This window comes from Temnothorax americanus, unplaced genomic scaffold, assembly GCF_048541705.1.
Source record: "Temnothorax americanus isolate GAGA-0224 unplaced genomic scaffold, ASM4854170v1 Scaffold2, whole genome shotgun sequence".
NCBI lineage: Eukaryota > Metazoa > Arthropoda > Insecta > Hymenoptera > Formicidae > Temnothorax > Temnothorax americanus.
The window spans coordinates 5142165-5158998 of NW_027509338.1; the positions used below are offsets into that span (position 1 = coordinate 5142165).

Sequence of the window (16834 nt, forward strand, 5' to 3'; positions counted from 1 at the left end):
ATTATCCAGAACGCGTCCAGAAACCCTGCGACTTCCCACACTTCGCCCCCCATACGTATCTGCGAATACGATATAATACGAATGTTTCATACGGTGAAAATTCCCTCCGCAACATGAGCAAAACGCAGTTAATCAATAATTAAAAATTACGTACAAACATGTTATATAACATATCCAATAAATCGTTAATATCATATAGTTCGATAATTAGCCATAGTGCGTTTTCTAAAATAGCTATACGTATATGTACGTTAAATATGCGCGTATATTGTTAACTATTAATCGATACATTGGCTCTCTAATGCGTATGTATATACCTATAAATATGATAAACCCTACCATGACAAAATAATACTCTAAAAATCTTCTCCCCCCACTCTTTCCCATTCCTTCCTCTTTCTCTCGCTGCGCGTATTTTCTTTTAAATTCTATCGGTCATCTCTTTTAACGATTCAACAACTACGGTCCCTGGCGAACTACATCCTCAGGGATTCAGTTTGTTTGAGCGAGCGAGACATCCTCTATCAACCTGCTTAAGATCCGTCCCCACGCGGCCAAATTCAACATCGATTAAATATCCAACACCGGAGATTAATAAAACCATGCTATCGCATCACGTGGAGATGGAGCTTAAATCCATCGATATATCGATATCGTAGGCCGGATCTAGATCATGCCTGGTCGAGCAATGAGAACACTGAACGATAAAATCAAGTAGTTCGGTTGTAACTTCTCTTTGAATCACGAAACACTAGTTCTATAGGATGAAGTGACTGATCGTGATGAAAATTTGCGCACGTTTCGCATTCGTTAGCGGTTAGCGAAAAGAAATTTGATCAAAATAATTAACAATCGCTCCAGATTATGATTCGATTTGTAAAATGTTAAACTCGCGAAGAATAATAAACAGTATAGAGAATAGGCTTCTTTTGTTTTTAACTTTGTTTGCGACAAAATGGAAGATTTACTCGCGTTAGAGAAATACGTTCCGCGAATTTCTTTTCTCCGATTCGAACGAAACGCGTTTTCTTTGAGCACTTAGTGTAGAAATCTCGCGAGTTCATCGCGCAAAAGATTATTTATAAGTGCGGAAAGAGAATATCACGAGCAAGCGAAGTCTCGATCTAAATTTATCAATAATTCGATGTGAGATTATTTTTTTTTGTTTTACACACATTCGTATGAAATATTAATCTATTATCTTTATCGAATGTACACTAATGTCCACTTCGGGAGAATATCTCAGTACACGAAAATCGATACTGTTATCTTACTATTGTAGTTAGAAACAAGATGTCTGTAAATTAATCATCGTTTAATCTATCAGAACGCTTCCCCAATCGAAAACAGAATCACATGTGCTCGAGGCTTTCCCCTAGGAGGTAACAATAAAAAACATCCATCCTTCCGTCAACGATCGATACTGCGTCCTCTGCATTCTATTAAAAATTCCTTTCCGCGTTGTTCTATAATTCTTCAAACAATTGTACAGTCTGGTCTCTATAATACGTTGTCACGTTAAAAATATAACTAATTTCTAATTCTAACGAATCTACATATGATTATCGAAATGGAATTAGTCGATAAAAGTGTCATACGCCAACAACGTAATTGTAATGATTGTAAACTCCGTTCGTTTAACTTTAAAACACCTATAACAATCAGACTTGTTGAATGAATTCCCTCGCGCGTCACAGTCCGGTTTCGATTCAACCGTCCGGTTGAAAAATTTAGTCGACAGTTTTCATTTGAGTATTCGCTGCTTTTCATGATCGCGGCTACGAAGATCTTTCAACCTTTCAAGATTTTCGGAGAATTTGTGTCTGAAAATAGGTTTTGAGGCTCGGGATTGAATTCTATAAAGGTTCTCATAGAAAAGTATTGGCTATATAGGAGATTATTTCTGAAAGTAAAGTTAAAGAACTTTTCGAAATCGATATGTAAAACTTATTTTCCCCCTTTTGCCTTTAATTTATTAAATAATAACAATTTTTAATGCAAGAGAATAATTTTACAAATGTATTAATGAAAGATATGCTTTTAGTCAATGTGGTAAAAAAGTGCCCTGAAAAAGGATTAATTGTAAGTCGTATAAAAGTTCGCGTGTGTTGTCTGTGAAAAACTGATCGCCTTGCTCTTCCACGTTTTTTCCCATTTATCTCGTTTGACTCCCTTACGCTTTTCTTTTCTTTTCTCTTTTTATTTAGTCTGTCGATCAGCTCGGAGGGAACGTTTATTCTTTCGTATTGGGAATTATAACAATACGAATAATACGTATCTTATTAGACTGTCACCTTTCTCTTGGCAGTCGCTATATTCTATATAGCGGATCTACATTATCGGTTTGCCTTGCAAAAATAAAATTTCCAAAGAACAACTCTGATATTCTCGATCAACGATCGTCGGCATTTGTCAACTGAGCGCTATCAATCGTTCGCTGATCAAGCCAGCGAGAATACGACACTTTGCGCTTCTTCATTCCTTCCACATCTCTATTATTTTTCCTCTTTTATCTCATGCAAAAGTGTATGTCGTAACGATACACCTTCGAAACAACCTTCGGTGCCGTTGCCATAATTTCCGAGAAAGAATCGGACGTCCCGTCCGAAACCTGTTCGAGTTTTTCTCTATTTCCCTCTCTCTTTCTGTTTTTTTTTTATTTCATGTGAATCGCGGATTCCAAGCTGCGAATGGTGCCTTTCGCGTGGTCAGTGTGGTTCCGCTCTTCTTTTGTTCATACGTTTTGTTTGTTCCTCTCGCATCAGCGTGCATCGAAATTGAACGGTGTGTCAAGAAGAAGCGGAAGCGGTGGACGAATCGGTCGATAACCATTAAAAAGTACATACGTTAGGATGGTAGAAAAAAGATTTTCGCGGGATAAAAAGTTCCTTTGATGGTTCGCAAAGGTTACGTTTCACCCGTGGCTTTGATGTTCCCTAGAGTAATTGACATGTGAAGATACTTATAGTTTATATCTCTTTTCCGCTGAACGGCTCAACTCCCTCCCCCCTTTTTGTTTCTCACTCAATTCCGTTTTCTCGCGACTCGATGCGCTCGCCCAGCGATAGAAATCGACATTGTGAAAAGCGTTGATACAGAATCATCAAATAGGCCTGTTCGTTTTAGCTGAACTTCTTGCGCACAGTTCATCTTTTCTCCTTTTCTCTTCAACGTGAAAAGAAGAAGGGAAAAGATGAACCGTGCAAGAAGTTCGGCTATAAAATGATCAGGCTTAAAACGTCTTGAATATTTTGCAAGAAAAAATGAAACTTTATACTGGTCCACAAAATCCTCGATTTCTTTATATCCTTAACGCGACGAAAAATCATACAAAGTATTTGAAAAATTGTATATTTCTCCATCGATATTAAAAGGATTATTTTTTGATAAAATATAAAAAGAGAAATTTTTATCGTGGGAGGCAACAAGCTTCCGGAGATATATAAAATTTCCACCGCTAAACGCCGTCTCTTCCAATTCGCGTTATCGATTAGCTCGTGTGGAGAGGAGAGTGGATAGAGCGAAGAGACAAAAATTAATATACTCTTGATATTACACTCATGTTCATCGATATTTAAAATATTATCATATTCAAGCTGCCGACGACAGAGATATAACAAACAATAGTATATATATATTTTTTTTTACAAAAGTAGTTTTCTTTTTTCTTTTTTAACGGATGTGACTCGAATCCTCTGCATATCATTTCCACCAACTCTCCCCTGACCTATCCCACAAGTAAACGTTTTGAAAAAGAAGACAACAACGATCGCGGTGTCTATATGTGTACGTGTTAAAGAAAGACTTCAGATATTTCTCCCCCTTTCTGTTATATTGTTTCTTAATTATTGTACTACCAGAATATCCAAGAGAAGTGCTTGCTCCAGAGTGGAACCTGATCCACAATCAGAAATTTACTGGCTTTTTAAATACCATTGTAGTTAGTATCTACCCAAAGAAAAATTCTTAGTTCAATATCCGTAAAAATTTGTGATAGATAAGATATTCAGCCTAGAAAGTATTGCGATACACAGGAATGGCTGACGGATACATGCTCATCTGGCTCTAAAAGTACAAGAATTGAGACACGCGGAGTGTCAAGCGTCATTGCGGATTTTTCCGCAAATTTCCAGTCGTTATTGTAACACTTTATCGCGCGTGAAATCTGCGCGAGTTCGTTTTATTCGTTCGTTCGTTTGTTTGTTCGTTCTAGATCCGCGTTTCTCGTTCGCCGGAAGAGCGTTACGAGCTATCGATTACCGTAATCCGGGATCGTTGCGAGAGAAAAGTCCAAGTGCCGCGAACGTACGTACATAGCTACGAGAGAGAAGAGTCGCGAAATTACGCGGAAGTGTTACTCGATAATTCGCGAACATACAATTACGTCGATAACGAGCTAATGTGCTATCGTCTAAACGAAAAGAGAAGTCCATCCAAGCCCGAATCTCCACCGAATCTCAGTTTATTTCTCCTCCTCCCACCATTCCCCCGTGCCTCATTGTCACCCTTTATCTTCCGTATCTCTCTACGTTCTCCCATCGCCTCCCGTCGTTATCAACGGCGCGTTATCAACGCGAGTGTCACCGTGACGTCGCACGGCTAAATATATAGTCGTTAATTAATAACCTATAAGTAGAGTACTGTTCCCAGATTTATTTATTCATCGCGCCTCCCTTTTTCACACTCATGCACACACAATTTTTTGTGTTCTTTGTTAATTTCAAAATTTAAAAAAATACATATATACTCTCAACCAGACACGCGCATCGCAACGGGCGCGGTCTAACTATTTACTTTTCTTAGTCTCTCTTTCTTTTTCTCTCTTTTTGTTCAACTTGTCAAATAACGCTTCTCCCGCTCCGTGCTTCCCTTTCTCTCTTTTTCTTTGCTCGTGTTAACTTCCTTAATAAAATCCTACCAATCTAAGTAATAATAATAGTTAATTTAAATATATATGCATATATATACGTCATATATATTTATAATGTAATGTATTATGCGTATATTATGTGTCTGTACTATGCTCGATTAGCGAATATAGAGATATGAATAGGATTTATATGGAATATAATGATGCGTAATGTTTAGGTTGGGCAATCATTTATCAATAATAATGACACTAATATAATCATAATCATAATAATAAAAATAATATTAGAGTAATAATAATAATGGTAATGGTAATAATAAATAATAATGATCGATTAATAATAAATAGCGATTGCAATAGTAAAATCGCATCGCGGAGATTAATAATTGGCGACTAGAGTTGTGCCGCGATGCTTGTGCAAAGACAATGATAAAAGAGTCGACGATCATAAATAATATTCGATAAATTCGATAAACCGCAATAACGAATAGACGCCAAAATATACATATATATAATTCCACAAAGCAAATGTAAAATGGCATATAGTGTCGTAATGATTCGATAATAAATGACGAACGCGCGCATTTGGCAACAGATTCGATGGCGGGGATAATAATTGTCGTATGCCAATAGTAATCAATGATAATAATAATGTGACTGACATCACGACGACGAGTACGAGTAGAAAATGTAGGAGAAAGCCTTATTAAAAATCCCCACTTTAATAATAAATATAATAATAGCAATAATAATAGAATGATAATAGTAATAATAATAATGTAATAATTATAATAGTAATAATAGCGATAATAATAGTAATTATCCCTGTGCTCCGCGCACGTGTCCTTCCTCGAGTGTACGTGTGTGTCATGCGCCGTTTCTCCGTGTCTCGTACGTATATATTTATATATACGTGCGTGTACGTGTTACCTTACCGGCTAATAGTGTTAATTATTACATACGCTGAGTGTTTAACTTGCTTTACACGCGATGCAAAGTAGCAAAGGTTATCGAGAGGCCATGACTAGACATTCAATCGTATAAGTTTCTTGTCATACGACTTACAATAGTAATAACAAGATGGCGGGCGGCACCGGAAAAATGGCCGACGAATAAAACACACTCGACTTAATTAATATATCCCATACACGTAATATACATATAAGTTCTGCTCACCCGTCTCCCCTGTCTCTCCACCCTCACACCCTCCCTGTTCCTCCTCCCCCTCTCCTCTCTCTCGTCCATTTCATTTAACGCGCTATCTTACTTTCAGTATTTAACTCCTTCGTCGCTTCGGGAGATGCTCGGCGCTCCTTTTCTCCCACCTTCTCTCGCTCGACGGTAAAAATTAAGAGAGTAAACGATTCACGATTACATGACAGACATTCTGGAATACTGGAGGCTTCTTATCTATACACCACATAGCAAAAACCTTACTATCTCGCCCACATGCATGTACATCCTTTCTCTTTCTCTCTCTCTTATTTTCGTTCGCTAGAGTTAAACCTTAAAAACACGCGAGAACTAAGTCTAGAAAAACGTATCTTAAATTACAACACATACCGTACCACGTGTTGTGCCCAATCAACGGCTGTCAGCTGATCGATTACAGCCCCGCCTCTCTCACCTCATTTTCTTCTTTCCTTTTCCCGCAAAAAAAGTGGCGGTTCGTGGAGAAAAGGAAACCGGTACGGTTGGGCCACGCGCCCCTTCTGATAAGCTCCTCGTAATGGAATGTATTAGTTAATCGTACAAGTGGGTCCACGCGAAATCTGCGTCGCACTTACAATTATACGATACTTTCCGATTACATATTTTCACCGGAAGGCATTAAAGTACGTCGAAATTCACGAGTGTTTTCTTTTCTCCCTGATCAAAATGAAGGCTGAAAATTGATTCTGCGTTCCGCGATTGTGTACCATTTTATTACGGAACTCACAACTCTGGAAATACCACGAAGTATGACAAAATCGGACACGTGCTTATGAAAGATTCAATTTAAGATTGTGCTATTATTCGACATAAATTAATTTGACTTCGGTAATCTAAGAAGAATTGAATTAGAAATGACACCTCGGTTCTAAATCGCATGTTACAAAACGGATAAAATGATATCGAATGAGCAGTATGTATTTCATAAGAGTAAAGATAAAGATTCCATATAGAAAGAACAAAGAGCTTGATAACGTAGATTTAAAAACCTTATACATAGAACTCAGGGTAAAAAAAAATAAGAGAAGATTGAGTGGTGTATCGGAAGATCGGAATAGCGATTCTTCAAGGAGAAAAAAGACGCGAAGAGATATTCTCTTAATGGAAACGCGGAGTGCCGGTCGCGTCGTTTCACCTTCACGCTTCAACATACGGACAATCCATTAAAAACTTTTCCCAAGATAAGTAAGCAGCAAGGGCGGTTCAACGATTAACGATAACTAGCCATTCAACATCGAGTAACGTCTTAAGATCTACTTAATTTCCAGAGGAGAACGACGCGACCGGCCTGATAATTTGTTCGTCGATCAGGCTATAATAATAAAGAACCTTTCGCCATCTTTGTACTTCGAACGTACGCATCAACTTCCTTTTTTCCTCTCCGTACCCCTTTTCTTCATACCTATAACTCGCATTATGGAGCAATTCGCGTCATTTTCCGCGCTTGCGTACTTCGCTACTCTCTCATTTCCAGATCACCGTTTTGATCACGATTGCAAAACCAAGACTTGAATTGATTTCATAAGGACGGTCAACGGCAGGCGAGTCCCCCTGTAATGATTTTTTTTTTATCGGAAAATGTTTTGAAATGGATTTTTCAACGACACCTTCCCGTGATCTTTTTCTTCGAACCGTACTTTTCCAGAGTTGCATAGTCGAGAACAATGAGATCATGTCGAGAGACTCGAGCACCGAACACGTGACCGAGTTTCTCGAGCTGAATTTATCTCGATAACGTTAACGATCTCGTGAATTTCTCCCCTTCGAATTTCTCGATCTTCGAAGAAATTCGAAACTTAATGATTAATAGCGCACGCTCGTTTTCGATTCGTGGACCTCCTTGTAATCCGTATCGTCGTCGATTGGCGCACGTCACGCGCGGATACGTATACACCACGTTTAATCATGCTAGTGATATATGCGTACGATAATAATTAATTCGCGTATATCGCTTACGGACTAGGAAATTCGCGATCGCGCATGTCGCCCAAGGGCCCGCGGTCGCATCACGATCGACTCCGGTCAGCGCGATCCGGCGGCCTCGCTAAATTACAATAACCTAGCTGTGTAGAGGACGAAAGTACGATCGACCGGAGCCAGCCGATTCGGTGCTACCGAGCCCGACGTTGCGACGCGCCGATTCTCCACGGCGTTTCGTTTACACTTTTACAGCATCGTAATATCCATCGTGTGGTGTCAGAGAGACTGCAGCTCGGCAGCAAGTACAATATATAACTAGGCATGCAACAATACTAGGAGTGGTATTTTTTTTCTCGAGTTAAAAATAGCGATCAGCCATTCAATCTCTCTTTCTCCCCTTCTCTCATATACTCTTTTTCCCCAAAGTGTTTCTCTATCTCTCTCACACTCTCTCATCATCTCACTTTCACAGTTGCTCTTTTTTTGTTTACTCGTTAAGTAACATTACTTGGGCCCGGGAAGAATGTAACTTTTCTTCTTCTTTTTTTTCTCTCTCTCGCTCTCTCCCTTTCTCGCGAAAGTTACACAGAGTCGCCGCGCGCCGCTGTCTTTGCTTTTGTGTCTCAAGTGTGTGACGTCGTGTGGATAGTTAAAAAAAGGTTCCCCCTCCTTTCGAAATGCACGGATATCGTTTTTGTCGTTAAGCTTTCGATCTCGTCTCCTCTCCTCTTCTTCCACATGGGGAAAATTTCCTCTGACCCTCGACCGGAGATCGAATTACTCGCAACACAGGATATAATTTCACGTTGCCGCAAAAATTGCGGCAAGCCAAGGTGATTTATGGCAGGCCCATCCCTCCTCGTGTTCTCGATTCAAAGGAAACAGGTGTTCTGCATGCGTTTCGTCGGTGGCGCTCGGCGTGGTCGGCACACAATTAACGCGCGTTGCGAACGTACAAAAATATATATGTGACATCTATAATCCGCTATAGGTTTCTAAAAACTCGTCTCTCTTTTTTTTCTCATTATTATTAATTCACCGGCGATCACGACGTCACGCCGAGTGCCGCCGAAGTGCCTTGCGCTCGACCGCGGGAATTTCCCCGTTCGCGAGACCTCGTTTCGTCGTTCTCAATTTCGTTTCTTTATCTTGCTTTGCTGATCGTCCGTCACAAGGAGATGATCGTCGCGCGGAAAGGGAACTGTCGGGAAAAGCCTGGACACTCGATACCGGGGATTAGGTCAAGAACTGATCGAGTTTTTCGTTTCACGTTACATTTTCGCACTTAAGATATCAAGAGGAATATGTGTGCTAGGAACAAGTTAAGTAAAATTTAACAACTCGAGAGAATACAATTGGCTTGGTCATTCCTCGACTTGAATATATCGATCGATAAGGTGTTGGCTAAATGTTCTTTTCAAGATTCCTATTTATTCATCACTTGTCAACATCACTTCTGCTTATCATCTTTGGCATTTGTCACAATATAGAATAATGTTATCTTTCTCAAACGATTTTCGAATTAAAAAAAAAATATTAAAAATAAAAAGAAAAAAACATGCACCAACTTTTTTAGAGGCCAAATTGAAGAAATAGCAGACACTAAAAATCACTGTAAAATAATATAAATTAATTAGTAATCAGTTAATAATTCTTAACAATTAATACAAATCAAGAAATAGTACATAAAATAATTCAAATAATCGATTTAAAAAATATATAAAATTTCGATTATGTTTTTGACAGCGTTTCCTGTTTTCATGTAATAATTTTAAATTGCTTGAGAAAGCCCAGCGGTTACGCTATGTAACGAGGACACCGTGTGTTGGTGGACAACAAACAACTAGCTACGCTAAGAGATCTATAGAGACTATACTGCATCATCTATAATCAAACAGGAACATAGTGCTACGTAACGCACACGTTATAGTGGAATGTACTGATCACCTTCGGCGAGGAAGTTTCATTGGGGGCAGGTTCACTCGTCGATTATACTTGCGTTAAAGCGCGCATATGATACGCCTATAAGGATCGTAAATAAAAATCCGATTGCTCGGCAAAAAAATATCGACGAACCGGTTCGAAAAATGTTGGTTCGACATAATGTTAATATTTGATAAGAAAAAACCAAGAAAAAATCATTGGAACAGTAAATAATCAAATTTATATTATTTCGATTGCTATACCAGTATTTTAAAAATATTATTTCTTTATCATTTATACAATAAATAATAAAAATTGAATCTCAATTCGCACCGTCGTATTGTGATACGAGGATGCGAAAAATGTTTAATCTGTGTGCGTAACAAGAAAAAATAGTAAAGTTCCCAAATTTTGTATATCAGTAATTACATTTTCATTTGACAGTGGACTTTTCTTAAAAGTTGCATTTAGATTCGATGCTTCAAAATGGACTTTCCTCAAAAGGGAGATATTGATTTTCCGAACCGGGCCATCGTTGTCGGGGAACAGCAGGCAAGAGATGTAGAAAATAAAAATAAGACCAGCGGCTCATTCGTAATGTGAACTGAAAATATTATTAAAAAGCATTTTACAACAAAAAATAACTAAAAAACAAACAAAAATACGATTTACAATTAAATTAAGAACAATCGAGTTGTATCATCTAAAAATAATAATACAATAATATTATAATAATATTAATAATAATAACATAACAAACCAGTACAAAAAAAAGAGGAAAAAAGAGTGGCTGACAGCGAGAAGAAAAGTGACAGTGTCGAAACGGTATTTCGTTCTCATCTCTCGCGCGCATCGCGGAGCGTCTCATTCTCGGTGATAACGCGAGCAATGCAAGCGCGCACGCATATATAAAACACACGCAGGCACAGTAGTAACATATACACATACACACACGCATGTACATACATCTCGCGGGCTTTTACTTTGGGAGTAATGCGTAGGAATGGAATTTAATCTCTTGTCTTGTGTGCGCGCGCCTCACGGCCGATTATTATTGACAATGAGAGCGGCGAAGTGGTAGTGATGGCTAGCTGGCAAGGCGGCGCATCGTCTCTCCTCGGTTCTCGCGTCAAACGCGTTAATACGATACAATAACGATATAATAACTGATTAATAAGAATATTGTAATAATAATAATAGTAACTAAATATCAATAATAACTAATTAATAATAGCAATAATAATGATAATAATGACAGTAATGTTAATTAGGGATCAACACATCCTTATGTGATATAAATACTAATGGACAAATACCTTGTGATGCCGTCTCGACGGTGCAACTTTCTTCGTGCACCCCCTTTCTCTCCCCAAATTAATACCCCCCCTCCCCTTCCTAGAGATTTCGAATTTTTACAAATAATCCATTCACGCCGTTCTCTTGGCATTCCGTCTTTGTCAAGTTATTTAAAAGATTAAAGGCGCGGAAGTGCGATCGACTATAGTTGAAATAGCTTGACGAATCAAGAAGTTGAAAAAAAAAAAAAAACTCGACGGTTTGCCCGAGTCGATGCGGGAATGGCGCTTAATCGAAAGATTAAAACAAAAACATCGAAACAAAACCGCGATATGAAGAAAAATGAAAATGATCCAAATAATTCTCGGTGAACTGTTTATTTTTATTCCGGGTACCCTATTAATTAATTTCCATCCTCCTTGTCCGTCCTTAGAGTTTGTCTTCGTAACGAGGACATTCCAATCGGAAAATGTCCAGAATTTGTGGTCAAAAATAATATTGAATCCTCTATTCGAGACGGCAAACGACATGTGCGCATAACTGGTCCGTGATATGATTCTGAGAGCGTTTGCGCGACTCGAAGGAAGATCGGAAATGTTTACGGAATGTCTGTGGAATTACCTCGGACGAACAAGGACGTAATTCAACGACGATCACCTGCAGTTCAGTAGTCTTTAATTGCAACTCTTTAACCGCGCAAAAATTAAAGAATTCACGATTCAACATTTATTTTAGTGCCCGTATCTGTCAAATCATAACACACTTGTCGCATGATACAAATAGTTTGTCGTGCATCATAATTCGCGTGTCTCTACCTAAATACTCACTAATTTACAAACGTCGGTTATAAGATTCGCAACATTCACATAAACGTCATGGAAACTTTTTGATTACACCTCCCTTTTTCTTTTCGCATTTTATATTTCTTAACAACAAACTGCAGAAGGTACAAAATGTTTATATCGCAATTCAAATCAAATCAAAGCCCTTAATCAGATGTCATAAATCTTCAATCCGATTTTGTAAATGTCAGCACGTTGCTGAACTAAACGTGCAATTAGATTCGACTACCAAATCAAGCAATCATCGCGAATTATCCCAGGATCTTCGATTACGATCGATGACGAAACTGTTCGAAGATGTGGAAATATTGAATTTTAGTTAACACTTGTCCAATAGACTTGCGGAAAGTCAACTGTTGATCAATCATTATACTACTACCTTAATTTACTATTTTATTTAAAAATCTGTCATTGAGTTGAAATAATATTCAATACTCGATCGAATCGTGGAGAATCAATCTTTAAAAGAATTCTAATTATTCCATGTGTAAAACTCGTAATATTCTTTAAGTGGCGTGATAATTTTTTTTCCCGAGCGATTGAGCGCGAGAAAATTAAATCAGCCTAAAGTTTCTAGAATCGAATTGATGTTCGCGCGAGCAAAGCAATCGACGACCGAAGATCCTGACATAATCCACGAATCTTCGTGACCGTAGTAATTAGAGTCGTTAGGGTATGCCAGCTAGCCTTTTTCTCTTCACAATACGGGGGGCGTTGGATGACGTCTCACATCGACAATCGAAAGTCGCAACACGTTAATAATATATAATAGAATAATAATAGAATAATATTAATAAAAAATATAATAATAGCAAACATGCACGGAGTCGCGCGGCGGAGACTTGTGACGACTTCCGCGATTGACGATCCATCCAACAAAATATATTATTAATACTATAAGTTTTTTGTTTCGAGTGAAAAAGACGCCAGCGCAAACCTAAAACGGCAGCGTGGCAGTCGGGTGGAAATCGGAGGGTGATGGTAGTGGCGATGATTCTCATCGCTGGTGGTTGGGATAGACGGTGGTTTCGTCAAAATCTATTAAGAATGTAAGCAGCAGCAACAACGCATTCTGTTTTTTTTTCTAAGCGCAGCGACACAAATGAAAAAGAGAGAAGAACAAAAGTTGCATCAGGCTGTGACAACGTAACTATCGAGAGAACGAGATACAGAGCAAAAAGGAAAGTCTTATACGATCGCTAAAAACGGCTAATAACTACTATATGCGCTACAATACTAACTACGCTAATAGAAAAAAAAAGGAAGAGGGTTTTTGCCGTAAAATAGAAAATTGGAGAAGACGATGACAAAATTCGTCCTCTGCTTTCGTAATCGTTGATGAGGATAGTGGTTACGTAAATGATTGCGTTATTTTGCTATGAAAGCCGAGAATTAGCTTCGATAATCTTAACACACCGATATACGCAATCGGCTTTTTTTACGCATGGATCAAACGCTAAGCATCCTATTTTTTTTATCTTGAGATTCATCTCTTATAATACTATATTCAGGTCTTTAAAAATTCTCTTGCGATTCTCTTGCGTGTCTCTTGCGTGAGTGAAACAATCTTTAATCCCTATTAGAATTATTTGCGTTATCTATAAATGAATTTATCTCGTATTTAAGCGTTAACGTTACTTGGTACAATGGTTCCTCACTAATACTCCGAAACATATCGCGACATTATATTTAAACATAATGAATAACGATACCGTCGATAAGCACATATACTCGCCGATAAAGGTGGTAATTAAATTTATCACGTAAATCGAGTGAGAAAAAGTAATTTTGCTGTAACGACCGAAAAGTTAAATGGGTCGACGCGAATTAGCGACAAAATGAGTGAGACGAATGTCCTGGGAGAGGAGGTGCGGAAATTAATTAAGTAAAACTAATCAATAATAATATAATTAAAGAGACAAAAAAATAAACGCGCCCGATGACCGTTCAACGAAACGCTGTCATAATTACTAAATGCACCTCAGAATGAGTTTCCGTAGGAATTGTCGATAATCGTTACAAAACGAAGGGGAGAGACGGAATCGAAGGACAAATTCAACAACGGGATCCGATCTATCCGCAACATATAAAATGTCCTGCCGTCCGGTGACTTAGAATCCGCGGGACGATTCTCGCGTTTCACGAATGATATTGGATCAATTGATCTCGGATAATCAGCACAGTCCCAAGTGCGCCCATACATGCCTCAACAATCTTCGGCGAGTCTGTTACCCAAATATGTCGACGTATTATATTACATTGTATCGAAATATAATGACGAAATTACTAATTTCTCCAACAATTTCTGAAACCATTTCTGCAAACGCATTGACAACACACGGATCAATCTGACGTCTTACGCAGTAAGATCAAACAATTGTCCATAGAGATCCATAAAGTATAAACAATTTAGGAAACAAAATCGTTTAACGAAGACCGCAGATAAGATGTGTTGACAATGTACGAACTAGTTCGAAACTTACCGGAGTAATAAGCCTATATAATACTCACGGTAATCAGTCTCGAGTCCCGTGGGGACAAGATCAAACCTGTTGAAGGCAATTTGCGCAAAATCGTTGGATTTCGCGTGGATCTCGAAATGGATCCTCTCACGAGTTATTCAACGAAACGAACCTTCCTCGCGAACCTCGCACGGCATTTGGAGGGAGATATTTTGAAGCGCGATGACCGGAAGTGACCCGAGCGCGACGGCCGCGATCGACCACCGTCGAAGAGAGTAACGAAAATGTGGTGAACGCGCGTGAATTTGGGCACGCGTAACGACCCGATGCATTGTGTTAGTTAAGTGTAGACCATATGTCGTTGTGACGAGTGGAAACATGTTTCCTGATGTGATCGTCGGACGAGGTCTCAGAGAGGACCGTTGGTTAGTGTGGACAATGGGAATGAGGGAGTAGGAAAGTGGTAACGGGCGTGAAAGAATAGGAGCGGAGGGTGGAAGGCGAAGGGGGAAGTGACTAGCGGCGGCGAGCTCTACAACTAAACAACAACAACAGTATTTTCAGTATTATAACAACATTAACAAGTAAGTTATCGTGTACGCGCACGCGTATATACGGCGCGTACGCGCGAAGAAAGGAGCGCGCGCGAATTTGTCGGGGCAGGGTTGATTTGCGTCCTCTCTCATTCTCTTTCTCTCCCTCTTTCACTCTCTTTCTCTTGTTTACGGGTCCTCGAGAGTCCAGCGTTGCGAGGGCCATACACACAAAGCATCACGCGTTTCTCCTCTTTTTTCCCGCTCGTTTACGCGGGACGAAGAGGGCAGCTCGCGGAAACGCAAGAAGGATTATCGAGGGAAGCGCGCGCGTGCTTTCTCGCATACCGTCGATGATATCCGTCGTTCGGCAAAGTCCACAAGAGGAGCGCCTCGGGAAAGTTCCGACGAGAGGACTCCCAAATTCTTGCCGCGTGAACGACACTCGCTCGGGTGTCGATCTCTTTGAGAGTCGTGTATGTAGCAATAAATGGTGCGCTTCTTTTCTCATGGTCGGCGGTTCTCCGTGAAACGTCTCATAGGTGGGGCGAGCGAAGAAGGTGATGAGTTGATGATGACGGAGGTGGTGAGTTAAGCGCGCGAGCGTTGGCGGTGAAGCGATAGAAGACAGGCGAACGTAGGTGAGAGAAAAGATCGATGAGATCGCGGTGGTCCCGCGATCGTCGCACGACGAAGAGCGGCAATTATGATGGCGATAATGACACGATGAAAAATGTTGACACTTGGCGCACGACGATCATCGTCGTCGTCGTGACGCGTCGCTGCTCTACATGCCGATCGGCGGTACTTGTACATAGCGGTATATGTACAGCCGATAATCCTTACTGGCCAATACGACCGAACCGTCGTCCATTAGCGCCACATCGAAACACTGCGCGTGCTTCACCTTGCTCTCAAGGGCCGAGACCAATTGGCCATCTTGCGTGAAGATGGTCAGATTGAAATTATTATGATTGTCCGCTATTAGTATCTCGCCATGCGTATTGATGCCCACGCCGATCGGATAATTGGTGATACCCTCACCGCCTATCTGCCGTAAATAAGCGCCTTCGTAGTTAAAAACCTTGACACAATGGGCGCGATTGTCGCTGATGAAGATCTCCTGTTTATCGTTCACCACTACGCCGTTCGGGAACTCGAGGTGTTTCGAACAGCCGAACTTTTGTAGAACGTTGCCGGTCTGATCAAAGATGATGACGCGCATCACTTTGCACTCCACGACAACGATCCGTCCTTTCGAGTCGACGGTGACGCCGCGTGGATGCTGGAGGATGTTTGCGCCGAACTTGCGCACAAATTGACCATATTGATTGTAAATCTGTATCTGATGGGTCGGCGAACGTTCCGTAACGATAATGTCACCGGACGTCTTCACGACGGCGACGCGGTTTGGATAGAGCAATTGGCCGTCGCGTTTGCCGCACTCGCCGAATTGAAACTTGAACCTGCCTTCCTTGTCGAAGATCTGGATGCGATGATTGTTCGTGTCGGCAACGATGATGTCGTTCTGCGCGTTCACCGCGACGCCAGATGGTTCGGTGAACTGACCCTCCATCACGCCAAACTCGCCAAACTTACAATGGTAAATCATCTTCTGCCGTTTGATCTGCGACTTGGGCGGGAATATCGCGGTGGCGGACATCAGTTTCGAAGTCAAGTCAAGGACGGAATCGCCCGGTGCGGCGTTCGTCGCTACGGCTACCGACGGCATCGCGAAATGGTCATTCGTCGTCACGACCGGATAAGTGTCACTAC

General features: G+C 40.2%; 1 protein-coding gene across 5 annotated transcripts in view; it reads right to left on the minus strand.

Annotated features, from left to right (window-relative positions):
* Window positions 1–10523: 10523 nt before the first annotated feature.
* Brat (tripartite motif-containing protein brain tumor) overlaps window positions 10524–16834 on the minus strand; it is an 85452-nt gene continuing 79141 nt past the window's right edge. For all 5 annotated transcript variants that reach the window (XM_077405354.1, XM_077405353.1, XM_077405352.1 and 2 more), the window contains one exon: window positions 10524–16834. This exon is cut by the window's right edge and continues 1595 nt beyond it. In XM_077405354.1, the coding sequence (XP_077261480.1) occupies window positions 15846–16834 (989 nt within the window). In that variant the 3' untranslated portion in view covers window positions 10524–15845.